Source organism: Salmo trutta, chromosome 37 (genome assembly GCF_901001165.1).
Source record: "Salmo trutta chromosome 37, fSalTru1.1, whole genome shotgun sequence".
In the NCBI taxonomy this organism is placed as follows: Eukaryota; Metazoa; Chordata; class Actinopteri; order Salmoniformes; family Salmonidae; genus Salmo; species Salmo trutta.
The window spans coordinates 9,353,086-9,373,471 of NC_042993.1; the positions used below are offsets into that span (position 1 = coordinate 9,353,086).

Genomic DNA, 20,386 nt, shown 5'->3' on the forward strand with positions numbered 1-20,386 from the left:
CTTTATCATGTAGATTGGTTCTGAACAGCATAGCTACAATTGTATGTTGCATGAGGTTATCAGATTTACTGTACTTGATATTGCAATATTTGAGTTTGCAGTAATATAGTATCAATAACATTGTTGCGTCCGTTAACCGCAGACAGATGGCGTAGTTTGTTCACGGAAGAGGGCCAGTGGGAGGAGGGAGCGATGCCGATGACGTAGCCCTTTGGCGCGCTGCTGTTAAAAATTCAAACCCCTGCGCCACAAACCGTTTAGAGCAGTACCGTGCTGTTTCAATCTCACTTTCTAAACATCCTAAATTGTGGCTAAGAGCGCTACAAAAAATATTGGTAAGTGTGTTATACTTGGTTAACGTTACTTATGTCTGCAATTTTTCTTAGTTGTGAAATATAGCTAGTCAGCTAGTTGAATAAAAACGTTAAATACTGAACTTATTTTAAGATAACCTAGCTAGCTACGTTTAGCTATCTTGTGGCTAACTAAGGTAGCTAACTAACTAGTTCGCGAATAAATCGAAACAAACATAACTAATAGTTAGCTTTCTTTTGACCACGTTAAGTTAATTAATACATTAGTGTGATTGGGTCGTTTATAGCTACATGGAATGAACGTAGCTTACTATAATTAACGATACCTAGAATGTCAACCACTCGGCTTACAACAGGTTTTTTTTCGTGTATAGTGATGTCGTGGGACTTCTTTGTGCCTGTGTGCGTGGGTGACCTGGTGAAGACTGGGGGCATTAACCAGTACGTGGTTCAGGATGTCGTCTCCCCTAAACAACTGCCCTCCCATCTCAACAGTAAATATCCCAGAGTTTGTTAGACTTATAATTGTTAGACTATTGTCCTCCTGAAATCTGACCAAGCAACTCCTTTACTATTCTATATATTTTCCAGGTTTCAAGGCTGCACTGAGAAGCCAGGGTCCATTGTGCATCCTGGAACATTTCGACACGGGTTACACTGTGCTGCAGTGAGTAGCTACATTTACCCAAATTATTTTTATTTCTTAAACCTACCACAACTATGATGTAATTTTTCTCGAGTTTTGACTCATGTTGCATATTATTGTATGTCACAGGCATTGTCATAAAGTGGACATGAGTGTGAAAGAGGACACCCTGGAGTTACTCATACAAGGTCAGTGTTTGTGAGGGTGTGTGTTGAAATGTCTTTCAATTTATACACATGGTGGCATACCTGTGCCTGCTAGTGCTCACTATTCAGCCGAAGTCCTCATCCGTATTTCATTGCGTTCTCTATTAGTGGTGAGTGGCCTGTCCGTCTCCCTGCCCTCCCTCCTCCTCAACGCCTCACTCTCCGCCCCGGACCGCAAGGAGCAGCTCAATGCTGTCAAAATGAGTGTATTTCTCCTCTGCAAGCTCACAGAAATCCTGGAGAGTGACTCTTACAGGCAGAGTATCGTCACTGCACCCAGTAAGGTAGGTCCTTCTGCACCCAGTCATATTTGAATATGTCGTCTCATAGTCTAATGCCCAGTGATGAGATCATGGCATGTATGAGTCAATCAGGCTGAGAGATTGTTCTCCTTCCTGCTGATTTGTGGGTAATCTTGGCAGTGTGGCGAAGATTGGCTGCTCTGCTGTAAGGGTCCACCTACATTAAACTAGCAGTCCTCTTCACCCTCTGCCCATCCCAGAGACATGGGAGAAGGCAGGACGGAGGCTGCTGAAAGTCTGAGTGTGAGAATGTTTCAGTTGGCAAGGAGACACAACTCTTCGTTGATGGCCTTTGCTCTGGCTATGACATTTTTCTTTGGTAATCTGAGGGCATTGAAAAACCACATCCATGTCTTTGTGACTGCTATGCGTAGTGGCCTCATAAACAAGGAGTCACTCTAACTGCATAAGGATATTGTAACTGCATAAGGATAGTACAGTATACCCTTTCAGTCATTCTAGAATCTCAACCCTCCTAAGTCCTGTACTGTGTTGACAGTTTGAAGTGAACTTTCTTTCTGTCGACTCCCTCAGGGCAGTAAGAAGGGGAAGGCTGCAGGAGAAGGTCTACTACAGTGGGACTCTGAGAGGGAGACGGTGCTGCAGGCTCTAACCCAGCTCCTTCAGCTGGATATCCGCTCCCTCTGGAGCCTCTCTTTGGTCGATGAGGAGTTCATCAGGTGAGAGGGCCAGACTGTGGATGAGTGTGTGGGGCTGGAGGAAACATGGGTTTGTGGGGTTTCACTCTAGGTAGAGAACATAGTGAGCGATGAGCAGCAGTCTACATGACTTACAGTATACTTGTATGTCCTCAGCTGTGTGACATGCTGCTGCTATAAGCTCCTGGAGAACCCAACCATCAGCCACGTGAAGAACAAGCCCACCAGAGACGCCATCATTCACCTGCTGGGGGTGCAGGTCAAGAAATACAACCACCTCCTGGGTCAGTAACTCAACACCCCCAAATCACTGTTATTAGACAGCTCCATAGAACCTATACTGATGCATTTTAATATTACTGCTCCACTGCCTTTTTATTCGTGGTATGGTGTTCAAGTGAAGCGTTGTACTGATGTCCTCTCTCTCTCTCCATCCACAGGTGCCAGTGTGAAGGTGATCCAGCTGCTGCAGCACTTTGAGCAGCTGTCTTCAGTGTGTGCCCAGGCTGTGTCTGTGTGGAGCACTGAGTATGGAGTCAAGGCTATTGTAGGAGAGGTCATGAGGTCAGTCGAAGAGATTACTTTTTGCATCGGTGTATCATTTTCCGCTAGAATGTCTAAGGTCCTCGTGTCATGTCCTTTTTGTCCCTTTTTATAGTGTTGAGAGCGAAACATATTAGCGACTTGAGTTGGAATGTGTATGACGTCTCTGTTCTGATGCCCTGTTTTCTATACTGAACCTCCTTTCTCAGAGAGATTGGTCAGAAGTCTAGTGAGGAGCTGGCCAGAGAGGGGTCAGGGGTCAGGGCCTTCTCCAGCTTCCTGTCTGAACTGGGCACCCTGGTCCCTGACACCATGATCCCCAACATCAGTGTGTTACTCACACACCTGGAGGGCGAGGTAACTCGTACACCATGATCCCCAAAATCAGATTTTTTTTTTAGTACTACTTTTTCCCTTGAAATTGTGCTTCCTTTGATCAATCATTATGTCCTGTAACTTGTCATTACTGAATGTTCAAACCTTCTCTCTGTGCCTGCAGAGCCCTAGTTTACGTGTGGCAGTGTGTGAAGTGTTGGGAGAGGTTCTGGTCAGGGTCCTGAGTGGAGATGGGCTGGATGAGTCTGGCAGAGCTGACAGGGACCGCTTCATGGACACACTGCAGGAGCACCTCCATGACACACACTCCTATGTCAGGGCCCGAGTGCTGCAGGTCTACACACGCATCGTCAACAGCAAGGTGCGAGTGTGTGTGCTTGCATCTCTAAAAGTGTATCCCAAACAACTGTTGATGTATGAATCAATTCCGGATGCTACTTGCACTGTTATGAAACTGCAGTATTATGTATTCACTAATGCCCAGTGATGAGATCATGGCATGTATGAGTCAATCAGGCTGAGAGATTGTTCTCCTTCCTGCTGATTGGTGGGTAATCTTGGCAGTGTGGCGAAGATTGGCTGCTCTGCTGTAAGGGCCCACCTACAGTAAACTAGCAGTCCTCCTCACCCTCTGCCCATCCCAGAGACATGGGAGAAGGCAGGATGGAGGCTGCTGAAAGTCTGTGTGTGAGGATATGTTTCAGTTGGCAAGGAGACACAACTCTTCGTTGATGGCCTTTGCTCTGGCTATGAACATTTTCTTTGGTAATCTGAGGGCATTCAGAAATCTTGGTGACAGCTATGCAGTGGCCTCAACATTCAGTAAAGTCACCAACTGGTTTGAGTTGGAAGTGAATTGTCCCTCAACATCAAATCCCCATTTGATTGTCACTCTCAGGCCCACAGAAATTATTTGAATGATTTTATTTACAGCAAAAACCTGACTATTCTGTTTTTGAAAGAAAGGAGACTATGAGAGAATCACTTCGCTGGGATTACTGAGCGTTCCTCTAATATCCTCTGATTTCCCCCCCCCCCCCCCCCCAGGCTCTGCCCCTGAACAGGTACAGTGACGTGATGGGGTTGGCAGTGGGAAGGCTTATGGACAAATCCATCAATGTGGTCAAGAGTGCCATCCAGCTACTAGCTGCCTTCATAGCACACAACCCCTACAGCTGCAAGGTGCGCGCGCACACACTCGAACAACCACTACTGTGACGTACACACACACACACACAACAGTGTCTTACAATTGTTTCTTTCATCTGTAGTTGAGCAGTGCTGACCTGAAGAAACCCCTGGAGAAGGAGATGGATAAACTCCGAGAGCTTAGAGAGAGACTGCAGGAAAACGCACCTGGTAAATTATACACACCACCTTTTATATTTATCTTTTATATAATGCCCAATGATGAGACCAAGGCGAATGCGAGCCAACTGAACGAGAGGGTTGGGTTCTCCCTTGTCTTGATTGGCCGGTAATCTTGGCAGTGTAGCGGAGGTTGGCTGCTCTGCTGTAAGGGCCGGCCTACAGTGACTTGGCCCCACCCACATGTTTCTCCCGCTAAAGAAACACGGTAGAGAATAGTGGGAGGGTACTGACAGTGTGACTGACGTGTGTTTGTCTGTGCCTGTATGTGTGAGGCAGGGAGAACCCCACCTCTCCTCAATATTCAGTTGTCCATGAGCGCTCTTCTTTGTTAATCTGAGGGCTTTGTAACAATAGAAATAGAATCCATTCATTCTGAACTCCTCTACCTCATCTTCTGCCTCTTTTTGTCCAAACTATATTTATAATTAAAGGGAAACTCTACTGAAGTTCTTTTTTATTAAATTTTTTCATTAATCCCCTGATACAGTCCCAAAAATGTTTTGCATGTCAGCAGTCAAGGTTTCAAGATATTGGACTTTCGAGAAACAGGGTCACCAGCCACATCATCATGATGCGAAATGATTTTAGTGTTGATTTCCCATTTAACCATATTCCTTTGGTCTCTCCGTCCAGTGGCAGTGATCAAAGCCTCCGAGCTGTGGGCCGCTATGGAGCCTGAGCTGCTCCTCACCGTCAGAGCCGAGCTGGAGCCCACCAGTGAGGGAGAGGGGGAACAGCAGGAGAGGGAGGAGGACGAGGCTGGAGAGGAGGACGACAGGGCCACCGCCGTACAGATCGCCCAGTTCCTCCGCGTCAACAAATACCGGTAAAGTGAAACAATATCTAAATACCGGGCCCAGTTTTTCAAGGTCGTCTATCTGGATTTTGCTTATCGGCTGGGCCTAAATGCATAGAAATGAAATGGGGCGGGGGGCTCGTTCTATTCATTCTATTTCTATCCATTTAATCATATCCGATAGGCAAAATCAAATAACTTTTGAAACACTGCCTAGGTGACTAGATTTGTAACAAATCAGGATCAACTGTTTATAGAAATGAGATACCAATTGGCATTCCAAGCTGAACTCTACAGTCATCACATAACTGATTGTTGGTTGTGTATCAGGAATGCAGTGCGTCTGTGTGTGCGAGCCCACAGTCTGTTCCCAGAGTCTGAGATGTTCTCGTCTCTGACCACTCTCACCCCCGAGACTCTCTTGGACACACTGGCCCTGCTCTTCAAAGGTACTGAACTGTCTGTCAATCACATCACGAAGCACGTGTATTGGTTAAGTGTAGGAGATAGAAAGGGAGGGGGAAAGTTAGCATTGTGAAAATGTTGGGTCATTTAGTGAATGCTCTTATCTAGAACCGACTTACAATAAGTACACTTTGAAAGAACCGCATAATACTAGTCTAGTAAGTAAACTCTATTCAGAACTAACCAGCTGTCTGCTAAGTCATTCACTCAATCAAAACACTTTCAAATAAATTAAACAAATTATTCAGTAGCAAGCCTTCAAAAACAAGTGGTGAAATCAGTGCTAGAATAAGAGTATGATATAACTAATCAAAATGTAATTAAGGTCAATCTAGTGCTGTGGGCTTTCAGCAGTGTAGGAGGTGTAGTTCTAGATGACAGCATTACTGATGGAGTGGGTGATAATGTTTTCTACTGGTGAATCGCCCAAACCTAGCTCTAACACCTGAGAACTAACACTGGTCTTCATTTTAGACCACTAGGTAAATCATGTGGACTGGAACAAATGTGTGCTCACACTGTGGCAGGAGTTAAGATGTTCACATCTGCTCTCAGGAGAACATTTTTCTAATCTGACCTCTGTTCCTCCCCAGGTCCTGACCAGGACACCTCTGAGATCAGAGAGGACCTGCCTTCCACCCCCCAGAAGGAGGGAGCAGGGGATGGAGGGAAGGAAGGGGTGGAGGAGAGCGAGCTGAAGAAACAGGAGATGCTGTTGCAGTATCTGAGAGACACTGAGAGCTTTGCCCTGCAGGTGGAGAGCGCCATCGCTGTCATCAACAACATGCTCTACTGGAAGACTACCTCGGGTACAAACACACCTCATCTTACCTACACCCACATTACCATACCTTCATCACCTGCACAGTCAACATCTCACCCCAATGACTCCATGCATGTATTCTGAGACAATGTAATGTGGGGTATTGAGGAATGAATGTGTGTGTCAGTGGTCCAGGAGGCGGTGCAGTTCTGTGTGACAGTATGTGAGTTCAGTGTGGCGAACTCTCTGACTGGCGTGAGGAAGATGCTGCCTCTGGTCTGGTCTACTGACGCTGCCATTAAAGATGCTGTGGTGCAGGCCTATAGACGCCTCTACCTCAACCCCCAGGGAGACAACACCAGGTACGCTGTCACACCTTCAAACTGTTGCCACAGGCACTTCCTATCAACCCCTCAGCTCCCTCGATCCCACTATCAATTTCAGATGGTTAAGTTGCTTTTGAAATGGTAATGTCTTCCCATGTGAAATTGCAAAGCAGTGCTAGTGACATTATAATGGTATTGAGAGTAAATGGAACTGTCTTGTCTGCTGAAACAGCCTTAGTGGGAACCTGCAATCTTCATTCCAGCACCTCAGCCATTCCCCCCAAGCGTTTCAACTCTCAGGCTGCGTTTATAGACATGCAATCCAATTCTGATCTTATTTTCACTAATTGGTCTTTTGACCGATCGGATCAGCTCTGAAATGATGTGAAAAGATTTGATTGGTCAAAAGACCAATTAGTGCCAAAATATCTATCAGAATTGGGCTGCCTGTGTGAGCATACCCTGCATTACATTTTCTGCTGTGAATTTGTTTATCTTGCTCCCACCAGCACATTGCTGCTGAAAGAGATGCAGACTCAAGGTAGAAGTTGAGGTGGGAAATTGCACAATTGACTGTAGAACAATGTCTTGGAGTGACTTAATCGACCTCCGATGAGCTATGCTCTTGTGCCTGACTCTCTCTCCCTCTCTCAGGGCTAAAGCTCAGACTCTAGTGGACAGTCTGTCTGAACTGATGGTGGATGACTCTCCCTCTCTCAGGGCTAAAGCTCAGACTCTAGTGGACAGTGTCTGAACTGATGGTGGATGACTCTCTCTCTCCCTCTCTCAGGTCTAAAGCTCAGACTCTAGTGGACAGTGTCTGAACTGATGGTGCCTGACTCTCTCTCCCTCTCTCAGGGCTAAAGCTCAGACTCTAGTGGACAGTGTCTGAACTGATGGTGGATGACTCTCTCTCCTCCTCTCAGGTCTAAAGCTCAGACTCTAGTGGACAGTCTGTCTGAACTGATGGTGGATGCCTCTCTGGGGACAATCCAGTGTCTGGAGGAGATAGTGAGTTTCTCTTATTACTGTCTTTTATTATCAATCCTGTCATCAATACTACCCAGTGAATGAGTTAGCCCTTACTCTTTACTGATTACTCTCTAGGCATCCTGTCTTTCAATTATTAACCCTGTTCTCTCTCTCATCTAATCTGTTCCAACACCTCTCTCGTGTTATCCCAGGTCCAGGAGTTCTTTGGTGGTGGCAGCAGCCTGCAGTCCACAGTGGTGCAGGTTCTGTGGGAGAGGTTCACTGGTAAACGAGAGACCTCCAGCCTGCACAGACGAGCAGCAGTACTGCTTCTGGGAATGGCTGCACGGTAAGGCCCACACACAAACACAAGGTCTAACTCCACACTTGTCTTTAAGTCCCCTTTGACTTCTTGCCCAATGATGAGACCAAGGCGAATGCGAGCCAACTGAACGAGAGGGTTGGGTTCTCCCATGTCTTGATTGGCCGGTAATCTTGGCAGTGTAGCGGAGGTTGGCTGCTCTGCTGTAAGGGCCGGCCTACAGTGACTTGGCCCCACCCACATGTTTCTCCCGCTAAAGAAACACGGTAGAGAATAGTGGGAGGGTACTGACAGTGTGACTGACGTGTGTTTGTCTGTGCCTGTATGTGTGAGGCAGGGAGAACCCCACCTCTCCTCAATATTCAGTTGTCCATGAGCGCAATTCTTTGTTAATCTGAGGGCTTCTACACCTGTATGTGTCTTTCGGAGGGGTTGGGTTAAAAGTGGAAGTAAAATTTCAGTTGGTGCTTGTGGCCATTTGACCAATACATTCATCTTTTGATCTTTGTTTAATATGATCCAAGTCCAGTGTTGCAGTTAACCTCCCAATGACAATGTTCCCTTATTGACGTATGGTAAACTGTTCCTAGGTCTGCACCTATTGGCAACTCCTACCTTTGGCGCTTGGCTTTGTCTCAACAGTCTGGCGTTGGTTAATTTGTCCACAGAACCTCATTAGGCATCTGCATGCTTCCCAGCCGTAACACTTCAGAAGACGTGCATATATTATTACATCTTGTGACATGTTTATTTTAGATTTCACAAAGTTTTTTTCAGTTTGGGGCACCAAGTCTACACCCCTTTGTTGGTGATTGGTCAACAGTAGGGATTCTTCAATAGTCTGTCATTCAGCGAGAGACGACTCGTTTTCATGCACGTTTTTTCATTGAGAAATACTGCCGCAAACATCTTAGATGCAAAAACAAAAAAAGGATATCCTCATAAACTTGAACTCAGGAAATCGGTCATTAATTTGATCTTAGATTAATTCAGACTATTATGAGGAAGTGTACTGGCTACGCTGTCTCAAAATGGACAAACGGTACTATTGACTTTTTTTTTCATCGTTCAAGTGAATGTCTTTTAAGAGAGTATGCAAGCATACGCATTTGGCTAGCTGAACTGAAGCATGCTCGCCCCTTTAGTCTCAATAGGAGCACAGCAGAGTACACAGACTTCTCTGCATTGAGTCTAAGTCACGACCACACACATCTGGGCTCACCGCCAGGGTTTTCAATGAAGAACAAATGCTTTAAACACCCATTCGGTCTCCTTCAGACAGTCCCCCCCCCCCCCCCCCCGGCAGTGGCTGTCTGCAGTCCACCCACACTGTACTGGACAATACCGGGCCTCCTCTCTTTCCATAACCTGTTTAATCCTCCCCTCACTTCCTCTAACCCTCCCTCTCACCCACAATCCCCCATAGACTGGGACTGTGTGTGTTCTGCGGAGGGCCGAGCACCGATGAGATGATTAATTAATCTGGAGCCTGGGCATAATTTAAATGACGTAGCCTACTACTCTGTTGTGTGTAGACATGACAGTATGTACATTTACTGCTAAGAACATCATTTGAGCGCCACACACTAAAGTTGATATGTGTAATAGCATGTTTGTATGCGTGTTCTTGTATCAGATTAGATGTGGCATTTTAGATTATTCAGTGTGTAGCCTAATGTAATTGCGTATTTCTCTGTGTAGAGCGGAGAGGGAGGTGGTCCTCAGTAACCTGGACACTCTGTGCTCTGTGGCTCTGGGAGAGAAGTTGACTGAAGACTTCCTACTGGCCAGAGACTCTGTTATCACCATCTGTAACATCACTGACCATGTCAGGGTAAGACCCCACACGTAGATTCCCGGCCTAGACTTTCTAGAGGTCTAGGGCTGTCCCAGACAACAAAAAAAAACTGTCTTGGTCGACCAAAGGTCGCCTGTTCTTTCGACCAATCGATTGGTTGACATTTAAAGTAGTATATTTTTATATATACAAACCCTATGTGTTTGAATAAAAGGAACTATACTGAACAAAAATATTAACATGTAAAGTGTTGGTCCCACTTTTCATGAGCTGAAATAAAAGATCCCGGAAATTTTCCATATGCAAAAAAAACTTGTTTTGAGGAAGCGCACAATTGGCATGCTGAATGCAGAAATGTCCAACGGAGCTCTTTTGAATGTTAATTTCTCTACCATAAGCCACATCAACCGGCCTCACAACTGCAGACCACATGTAATCACGCCAGCCCAGGACCTCCACATCCAGCTTCTTTACCTGTGGGATCATCTGAGGGAGAGGCTGGATGCTGAGCAGTATTTCTGTTTTTAATTGTGGGGGAAAATGTATTCTGATTGGCTGGGCCTGGCTCCGTAGTGTGTGGACCTATGCCCACCCATCATGGCTGCGCCTCTGCCCAGTCCTATTAGATTTCAATATTTTCTGCCTGTTTGGAACCGTGTAAACAACTCTGATATTACTTACAATTTATTCTGTTCTAACAAAAATCTAAATCCTTTATTACAGCAAAGATTTAAAACAGCCACATTTGTGAAGTTGCTTTATCTGACATTGTGTGAGGCTTGGTGCTCATGGAATCAGTAGGCTATTAAACACTCAAACTGGCAACAAACAGGATCTGTTTTATTTCTGTAGAATTTGATGATTTATAAAGCCAGGCACGTTTTAACCGTTATGCTATGGATTATAAATCTAAGTTTGTTTCCTTTCAAGTTTCTTAGACAATTAAGGCAAGGGCTATTTTCTCGTCTCCTTACTCTGCTTCTGCCGCGTTGTTCTCAACAACAATATGCTGGTTAGCTTTGCTATTATGCACATGGCAACATAAAGGGAAAGGCGCCAATTCAACAGTGCACTGAAGATTGCGTTTCAGAACCGCGGACAGCGCCTTCTCCCGCTACCCATCGCGTGAAACTGCATTTGTTAAAATATTTATTAGTGTTGCACCATTTTCTTACAAAATATAACCATTTACAATTTCAGTAGCTCATGTCTTAGTGATGAACTGTGCCATCCCTGTGGCATCTGCAATGGATTAGTCCACTGAGACAGGTGGGAATCAGACAGGAGTCTTGCGCACCATGAACAAATATTTTTGTAACTGCTCGACTAAAGAAATCTCGGTCGACCAACAGCTTGATCTAAACAATCTACCAGGTGACTAAATGGGGTCAGCCCTTTTGAATGTTTGAAGTGTGTAAAGTGATTGAGTTGCATTGTCCCTCCCCAGCAATGCAAAGGAGCGCCATTCAGACTGCCTCAGGACAACCAGCTCTTTACCTGCCTCACTCAGGCCATCGCTGAAGGTGTGTACACACACTATCTCTTGAGTGGGAGAATGTAGTGTCTCTGCCCGACTGTCTCAACTGACTGTCTGTCTGGTCCCGCCCCAGGAGTGGTGATGGCGGACCTTCATTGGCAGAGCTTCATGGAGCAGGCTGTCCGTCTGCTGTACTTCCTGTCCGAGTCCCCAGACCAGCTCTGCTCCCGCCTCCTCCAGCGCTGCTCTCGCCTGCTATTGGACCAGATCGCGGAGGGCGGGGAGATGTTAGCAAACAAGGATGTCAGCCAGTTGCCGGGCGCGTCTCAGGACCCTGAGGAGCAGGGAGAACAAGGTGAGAGACAGAGTGGATATTTATTTAGGGAGTTGGTGCACTCTGGTAAAACAACTTCTCCTAGTAGTATGAATAGATCACATTCTCCAGTTGTCTGGTGCTCTTTCACTGTGCTTAGTGTTGTAGTGTATTGTGATGACCAGTATTTTGTATTGGTACTTTATGATCAGTACGGTGTTATAGTGATGTGTGTCCCTGTCCCTCTAGTCCCTGCAGTGAGCTGCGTGTCCCTGGCCCAGCTGCTGTCTCTGTGTGGCTGCGTGGCGTTCTGGCAGGTGTCCCACCTGGAGCGCAGCGTCAGCTCTGAGCTGCGGAGGAGGAGAGGAGAGACTGAAGAGAGGGAGGAGAAGGCCAAGGTACCCTCCCGTAAGGCCAAGGTCAGTCTGGACATGGAATGAGAACACAATGTTTATGATGTCCAGTATTTTTATACAACCCAAACCAATGATGGCAATAATTCACATAATGGTCAACCATGAGATTAGGATACTGCATTCCTAGTGGTAATGAGACTGCTGGGTTTATACACATGTTCTGTGTTTGGGTTTAAGAAGCTTTTACTATACGTGTCATATTGATTCTCATTGCATTTCATAAACCAAATGTTATCAGAACAGGATGTTGATTAGTAAAGAGGCCATGTGAGTCTCCTGGTGAGTAGGATTGTCTTGCCAATCAGTGACTTTTCTCCCTGGGAAATGCTTGATGGGTTTAATTTTGGTCACGCAACACAGTGATTGACAGGTCTTGATGATTCTTCCCATCAGGGGGCTAAGAACAACAGCTAACTTCTTCCTAATTACTCCTTTAGATGAAATCGCTCTAACTTTCCAGTAGACTAGACATGAACAGGGAGTTTTTAATCAACTGTCATGATCCATGTTTCCCACAGCAAGCGGCCAATGACAGTTCTGTGGAGGAAGAACTTGGGTTGATGGGTGCTTCTGCTGAGGACACCGAGGCAGAGCTGATCAGGAAGATCTGTGAGACTGAGCTGCTGGCTGGTAAGAAAGACCTAACTTTTTCAAAACTAAGTCATTTTTCCTGTTGTGATTTAATTGCCTTGACAACCACATCTCTCCTCCCCCCCCAGAGGAGAACCTGTTGTGCTCGTTCCTGCCCCTGCTGGTGAGGGTGTGTAGTTCCCCAGGGAGATACTGCCACCCCCAGCTCACCACCGCTGCCTGCCTGGCCCTCTCACAGTACATGATGATCAGGTCAGACTACACCTCAGACTACATTGTTTTTCTATAATTTTCCTTTGTGGTGTGTGTGTGCGTCTGTCAACCTCTGTCCCCTCTCCTCTGTCAGTCCGTCAGTGTGTGAGGAGCACATCCGTCTCCTGTTCACGGTGCTGGAGCGTTCCTCTCTGCCCGTCGTCAGGGCCAACGCCATCATCGGCCTGGGAGATCTCACCGTCCGCTTCCCCAACATCCTGGAGCCCTGGACCCAGAACCTCTATACCAGGTAATCCAAACACCTGGACCCAGAGCCTCTGTACCAGGTAATCCAAACACCTGGACCCAGAGCCTCTGTACCAGGTAATCCAAACACCTGGACCCAGAGCCTCTGTACCAGGTAATCCAAACACCTGGACCCAGAGCCTCTGTACCAGGTAATCCAAACACCTGGACCCAGAGCCTCTGTACCAGGTAATCCAAACACCTGGACCCAGAGCCTCTGTACCAGGTAATCCAAACACCTGGACCCAGAACCTCTGTACCAGGTAATCCAAACACCTGGACCCAGAGCCTCTGTACCAGGTGTGCACCCCCACAAGCCACTTTCATTCAGTGACTAAATATTAACCAAGCAGCTAATAGAACTTGTTTATAGTTTAGAATATGGAAGTAGCAAACAAACTGATCTTTATTTAATTACCCAGCTGTGTGTACTATTGTGTGGCTTTTTAATTTAGGTAAACATGGCCGTTAGATGAGGATGGCTGAGTGCTACAAGCTCGTTCCATGTCTGGTTGTATGCTAATGTTGTTCCTTCAGACGCTCCAGTCCTGCTGCTGCTGCAGTCTACTGAACCAATTGATCGAAAAACTTATTTCCATATGTTCAGAACAGAAAAAACAATAGGAAGCATTGGAAAATGCTGTCATGTCCTCCACTAGCATTCTGACCTCTGATGTTGCTATAGCGCGACAGTACAGTGTACTGTACTCTTCAGAACTCCAACCACTCTTCTGGACTGTGGCAACCATGGGCTGCTCGCTCGTGCACTCTCAAATAAGATTTGAGCAGAAATAACTAGAACAAATGTAAGGCCTAGAACAACTTCAAGGTTCTGATTGTGTCTAGAACTACTTGTTGGTGGTATAATTATACAATGAGTAGATTGGAGGGAGAAAGGGGATAATTTCAGGTGATGCCATAGGTTATACTCTGTAGGAAGGATGGGGACTTAATTGAAGAAAGATTAATGATTGCTGGTTGTTCCTCCCACATTGAGATGCACTGAAGCCATACCCCTCCCCCGTTAAGTTTAATTACAATTCGTTATCTCTTTTCATTCCACTAGTTCCATTTTTGTCTTTGTATAGTGCTAATTATGATGCTTGGTTATTCTTACATTTGAGGTGTTTCAGATGAATAGTGTTTTCCAGGCTTTTCACTAGGAACACTAATCCTCAGGTTTTTCCTAATGGTAAGTGTTTTGTAGCAGTCAGTAATTGTCTCCCACACACCTCCATTGTGTTGGGTCTCCTCAAAGACACAGGCCTCCCTGGGAGAGGACTGATAAGGGTATTAAACATGATTTTTACTCTAATGGTAATGCACTGTTTTACAGGCCTAGTTAATTATACTGAAGCTGTGGCTTATGACCATCTACTGTATAGCAGACCACACAACCGGCGAGTCTGGTTCCTATGCAAAACGTCCTAATCCACGGCTGGAGGAGAAGTTGCATATTGTTTTTTTATTTTTTCCACCTGGCCTCAAATCCCTTCCCAGTGTATGCGGTTAATTAATTCCACCGTTTAGAACAATGGAGGCCGGAGAGACCCTGCAGCCATTTTGTGTCAGAGCTCCGTAAGGGTAGAGGCCCTCTGTACCTCCCACACGAACATCTGAAATGACTGCATAGCTGTGGGTTATGGTCAATGCCAGTCAAGGGTATTGGCATCGAAGCCTCCAGGTCCAATGTATGGCTGGTTGTATTTTCACCCAGGTAGTTTGCTTTATGTAATGTCATTGATTGGCCAGTGTCTCTTACATGGTATCCCAGCTGATCCTGATTAGAGCGGAAACCTGCATGCCATTTAAATAATATTGTTTCATCATATAACACGTCCCCGTCTCCCCTGCCTAGGCTGAGTGACGAGAACCCGGCGGTGAGGCAGACTGCGGTGACTGTTCTGACCCAGCTAGTACTGAAGGATGTGCTGAAGGTCAAAGGTCAGGTCAGCGAGGTGGCTGTGCTGCTCATCGACCCCCAGACACACATCGCCAGCCTCGCACTCAACTTCTTCAACGAGCTCGCCTCCAAGGTACACAGTATTATTTCCAGGCAGGGATATACAGTGCCTTCAGGAAGTATTCAGACCCTTTTGACTTTTTCTACATTTTGTTATGTTACAGCCTTATTCTAAAATGATACTTTTATCCAATCTACACACTATACTCCATAATGACAAAAGCAAAAACAGGTTTTTAGACACCTTATTTACATAAGTATTCAGACCCTATGCTATGAGACTTGAAATTGAGCTCAGGTGCGTCCTGTTTCCATTGATCAGCCTTGATGTTTTTACAACTTGATTGGCGTCCACCTGTGGTAAATTCAATTGATTGGACGTGTTTTGGAAAGGCACACACCTGTCTATATAAGGTCCCACAGTTGACAGTGCTTGTCAGAGCAAAAACCAAGCCATGAGGTTGAAGGAATTGTCCATAGAGCTCCGAGACAAGATTGTGTCAAGGCACAGTTCAGGGGAAGGGTACCAAAAACTTCCTGCAGCATTTAACGTCCCCAAGAACAGTGCCCTCCATTCTTAAATAGAAGTTTGGAACCAACAAGACTCTTCCTAGAACTGTCCGCCTGGCAAAACTGAGCAAGTGGGGGTGAAGGGCCTTGGTCAGGGAGGTGACCAAGAACCTGATGGTCATGCTGACAGTTCCTCTGTGGAGATAGGAGAATCTTCCAGAAGGACAACCACCTCTGCAGCACTCTCCCAATCAGGCCTTTATGGTAGAGTGGACTGACAGAAGCCACTCCTCAGTAAAAGGCACATGACAGCCCACTTGGAGTTTGCCAAACGGCACCTAAAGGACTCTGACCATGAGAAACAAGATTCTCTGGTCTGATGATACCAAGATTGAACACTCTGGCCTGAATGCCAAGCGTTATGTCTGGAGGAAACCTGCCACCATCCCTAAGTGGACGCATAGTGGCAGCATCATGCTGAGGGTATATTTTTCAGCGGCAGGGACTGGGAAACTAAAGAGAGGGAAAGATGAACAGCGCAAAGTACAGAGATCCTTGATGAAAACCTGCTCGGGACAAGTCTCTAAATGTCCTTGAATGGCCCAGCCAGAGCTTGGACTTGAACCCAATTGAACATCTCTGGAGAGACCTGAAAATAGCTGTGCAGCAACGCTCCCCATCCAACCTGACAGAGCTTGAGAGGATCTGCAAAGAAGAATGGGAGAAACTCCCCAAATACAGGTGTACCAAGCTTGTAGCATCATACCCAAGAAGACTCAAGGCTGTAATCGCTGTCAAAGGTGCTTCAACAAAGTACTGAGTAAAGGGTCTGAATACTTATGTAAATGTAATATTTCAGGTTTTTATTTTTAATAAATTATTAAAAATGTATTACATTTAAACATTTCTAAACCTGTTTTTGCTTTGTCATTGTCGGGTATTGTGTGTAGATTAGGGGGGGGGGGGGGGGCAATTTAATCAAATTTAGAATAAGGCTGGAATGTAACAAAATGCTGAAAAAGTCAACAGGTCTGAATACGTTCCAAATGCACTGTAAATCTGAGTTGGTGTATTGGGGACCTTTTTACGTAGACTGAGGGTAATGGATCCTCCAATGTTCTAAACCAGACAGTGGCATCTCCTCTCCTCCCAGGACAATGCCATCTACAACCTGCTTCCAGACATCATCAGCAGACTGTCAGACCCAGAGAGAGCCATGAACGAGGAAGACTTCCACACCATCATGAAGTGAGTGGTGTCCACACTAAGCTGTGTGCCTCTCCTGCTCTCATTGTGTATATTGTGTTGTGATCAGTATAGTGTGTCTTGCAGGGAGTTATTCAAATACCCGCGAGCGGCAGTTTTAATAATCTGAGGGCTACTTAACCTGTGTGTCTGTCGCCCACTGTGTTCTCTCCCAGGCTTTACACACTCTGGATGACTTGGCATGCTGGGGTCACATTGTGACTCTGGTTTGAAACCTGTTGTGCTGAATAACATGGAAATGGGATGCTAATATGTGAGTGGTATTTTAATGTTTCCCTCTTTGTCTCTGTTTTCAGGCAGCTGTTTTCCTACATCACTAAGGAGAGACAGACTGAGTCTCTGGTGGAGAAGCTGTGTCAGCGCTTCAGGACAGCAAAGTGAGCAGCCCGTCTTCCCCTCGCTCTTCCTTCCGATCTCATTTTTGTTCTCCGTGTCATAATGGCTGGCATTAGTTCCTCTGTCTCAGGAGTATTCGAGGCCTGGGTTGTCTGTTCAGCGAACTCGGGGCTAACTCTTTCCTTTCTGGCTCGTCATTCAAAGCACAGACCTCCATAGAAAGGGCATTTTAGATTAAGCCACAGACAGTGAATCAGCGAGACCATGGGCGGAGAATGATTTCTTCAAATGTCAGGTCAGACTTCCTCTGTTCTTGAAAGACTATTTGTTGTAAGTGAATAATCAAATTTCCTCACTCCCCCCCAATTCTCTCTCCAGGACTGAGCGTCAGTGGTGTGACCTGGCTGTGTCTCTGTCTCTGCTGTCTATGTGTGAGCGAGGGCTGAAGAGGCTCCAGGAGTGTTGGGAGTGTTATAGTGATAAGCTGACTGAGACAGGAGTCTACCAGCCTCTCCTCTCCATCACTGCTAAGCTACGCCGAGGAGCCAAGCCACAGCTCAAGGTACTGATGATAGTGGTCGTATGTATTGACTGGCAGAATAGTTTTTTACAGCTGTTCAAACCACATAAGAAAGCCCTTAGCCCCCCCCCCTTCCCCAATTCAGATGTACATAACAATAAACTTGGGACAAGTGAGAGACTATGGACTATCCCAACTCTTTCTGACTATCCAGACTGATTTCTTGACTGTGCCTCTAAATGAATACACCTGCCAGGTCTTATTCTGATTCTTCTCTCTGTCCCCAGGTCCAGGTGGAGGAGTTTGAGAAGCGTCTGACGGCGGTCCACACCCGGGGGCTGGAGAACGTAGAGAGCCCTGAGATGGAGAAGACCCGTCCTGAGGGCGCTGGGCCCAGCCAGAACACCACCACTCACACGCCACTACCCAACAAGGGACGGGGTGGCAGGCCCAAGAGAGGTGAGCACACACACGTGTAGTGCCTTTTCTGGTAGACAGTGAATTCTTTCCCTCCTGAATGTATTTATTTTTGCCAATTACATAGACTTTAGCTTATGTTCCATGATTTTCTTTCTCTCCACTCAAAGGTCAAGCCACGCCCTCTGTATCCAGTCGCCACGATGATAGCTTTGTGACCCCTAAACCAACCCGGAAGTCCTCCAAGAAAGCTGTTATCACCTTCAGCAGTGACGAAGAGGAGGAGGAAGAAGGTATCTGTACTGTTAGAAAGTGCAATCTGTTTTAGTCTGAGTGTTGGCAGTGCTTTTCAGTTAAAGTGATGGAAAGCATATAAAGTGATTCATGCTCTCAGTAGCTTGTTGGTGCTGGCTTCCCAGGATGGTGTCATGAAGTACATTTGAGCCCAGTGAATGAAATGGCATTTGTTTTAATCTTTGCAATTTCATAGCATTTACTGTTGGGAACAAATCTGGTTAGTTGTTGCTTGTCAAATTAACACGTCAATGTTACTGATGTTTGTTTTTACCCAATCAGATGCTGTCATGACAGAGAGTGAGACACCGAAGGTGACCACACCCATCGCCCGCACCTCTCGACGTGCTCGTCTCCGACACTGATCCCTCTCTTCCTCTGCTTTTAGTTTGTATGTCACATGTTCTATTGTTTGTCATCTTTTTAAGTCATGTTTTTTTACTTTTTAAAATAACCTTTTATCTTTTAATGTTGCTCTAGTCAGCACTAAATACTTTGACTCAAGTCTTTTTTTGTAGCTGAATCAAGACTTTTAATAAACTTTTGGTGTGAACCACACAACCGCTGTCATCCGTGTGTTTTTGCAAGTGGAGTCAGATTTATGCCCTCATTACAAGGAGTATTGAATGCCCTTCTCTTGCATTATGTGTGTTTGGTCAGTGACATGGTGTGTGTTCAGGTTGGACTGTCCCAGCTTGGCTAGACACGGTTGCTACCGTTCTTACTCCTTCACTCTCTCTCCATGCTCCTATTTCTGCCAGTTTGAAATATTCTGTAATCCTACCCGTTGGAAGTTATTAAACCTGTTAACCTAAATCCTCCTGAGACCCAGCAATTCATTTTTCTCCTTTAGTGGACATTTTAGATCTTGGTCTGTATCTGAGGCCATACAAGCCACTTTATTAAGTCCTGTTTGAGAGGACATTGGGCTTTTCAATTATATCACGTGTGGGGGTGTTTATCATATTTGTGTTTTGACCACTAAAGAGGACAATTTTGCACTTACAATAAAATACTTTTAAAAACTTTTCTTAGTAACATGCTTTTTCACCCCACACACGTAAAAAAATATATATATATGTGTATCCCAGACTTTTTTCCCAGGCCTCACCTGGTATATGATGTGCCTGACACCTGAACAAAATGGTAGCATGTTATTTTACACTTTTTTTTTTTTAGACTTCACTCCCTATTTCTCCCTGACACGTGCTCCATCTCTGCCCCTCAATACCTCCTGATCTCTAAGGTCTTCCCCTCTCCCACACACCTCTTCCCTCCTGTTCCATGCTTTTTCTCTGCCTGTTATGTTCCTCGGTCGCTCTCCTCACTGACATCTTCATGTGTTGTAACTTCACACACCCCCCCACTTTTGTAGCTAATCTCTTCCTTCTCGCCCACTCTACCTCCCACTCACTCTTTCTTTTAAATGACACAGGAGTGCACTTCAGTTTTTGTGAGTTATGTAAAGTGAAAAAACACCTTTTGACTTCAGACTAACAATGTAAAGTTTGGGTTTATAAACTGCGTTGGCAGTCTGACAGACATTTTGTGTTGGATGACTTGTGAGAAACTAAAGACGCATGAAAATAAACTACTTCCATTTCATGGACTGGTGAGTGATGTTGGTGGCTGGTTTCTGTGGGGCGTGTCCAATCCAACATCACTTTTTATTAGTAGTTCAATGGATTCCTGTCCAGTTTTTCCCTAGAGGTTCACAATTTCCTGAAATGGAACCCCTAGAGAAAACGAGGTCAACCCTGGAACACTTTGAGAGAAGTCCATGCAGAGATGACCGAGAGTGACCTCAACTGATGTGACCTAGACAAACACCTGTACCAAGTGATATGGAAGATGTTTTAGGAGACAAGGGCTTGTCAAACTGCTTCATGTGTTCATTATACTGTAAAAGAGGTGTTACTGGAGAATGTTGCTGAATTCGCAAATCCATCCACAGCCAGACTATTGT

The 20,386-nt window shown here is 45.6% G+C and overlaps 1 protein-coding gene and 4 non-coding genes across 5 annotated transcripts; all 5 read left to right on the top strand.

The window, feature by feature from the left end:
• Positions 1–228: 228 nt before the first annotated feature.
• ncapd2 (non-SMC condensin I complex, subunit D2) lies at positions 229–18,981 on the top strand. Its single transcript, XM_029738108.1, has 32 exons — positions 229–335; positions 689–808; positions 906–981; positions 1,090–1,148; positions 1,275–1,450; positions 2,003–2,148; positions 2,284–2,411; positions 2,568–2,691; positions 2,880–3,027; positions 3,170–3,367; positions 4,054–4,188; positions 4,278–4,365; positions 5,011–5,203; positions 5,504–5,622; positions 6,232–6,447; positions 6,589–6,763; positions 7,654–7,738; positions 7,912–8,048; positions 9,723–9,855; positions 11,267–11,342; positions 11,430–11,651; positions 11,859–12,028; positions 12,544–12,655; positions 12,745–12,868; positions 12,963–13,118; positions 14,973–15,150; positions 16,741–16,835; positions 17,150–17,230; positions 17,568–17,751; positions 17,997–18,168; positions 18,297–18,419; positions 18,703–18,981. The coding sequence occupies exons 2-32, from the start codon at positions 691–693 to the stop codon at positions 18,783–18,785; spliced, it is 4,230 nt and encodes a 1,409-aa protein (XP_029593968.1). The 5' UTR covers positions 229–335; positions 689–690; the 3' UTR covers positions 18,786–18,981.
• On the top strand, positions 1,503–1,801 carry LOC115177569 (small nucleolar RNA U85). The gene has a single exon (XR_003872430.1). It is a non-coding gene; the product is annotated as a small nucleolar RNA U85 (small nucleolar RNA).
• Positions 3,485–3,785, top strand: LOC115177568 (small nucleolar RNA U85). The gene has a single exon (XR_003872429.1). It is a non-coding gene; the product is annotated as a small nucleolar RNA U85 (small nucleolar RNA).
• LOC115177571 (small nucleolar RNA U85) lies at positions 4,409–4,719 on the top strand. Its single transcript, XR_003872432.1, has one exon. It is a non-coding gene; the product is annotated as a small nucleolar RNA U85 (small nucleolar RNA).
• Positions 8,114–8,424, top strand: LOC115177570 (small nucleolar RNA U85). Its single transcript, XR_003872431.1, has one exon. It is a non-coding gene; the product is annotated as a small nucleolar RNA U85 (small nucleolar RNA).
• Positions 18,982–20,386: the final 1,405 nt, after the last annotated feature.

Coding starts and splice junctions, on each gene's coding strand:
- ncapd2 (XM_029738108.1), top strand. CDS start 691: ATGTCGTGGGACTTCTTTGTGCCTGTGTGCGTGGGTGACCTGGTGAAG. Junction 15,151..16,740: donor TCAACGAGCTCGCCTCCAAG/GTACACAGTATT, acceptor CTCTCCTCCCAG/GACAATGCCATCTACAACCT. Junction 17,231..17,567: donor CAGCGCTTCAGGACAGCAAA/GTGAGCAGCCCG, acceptor TTCTCTCTCCAG/GACTGAGCGTCAGTGGTGTG.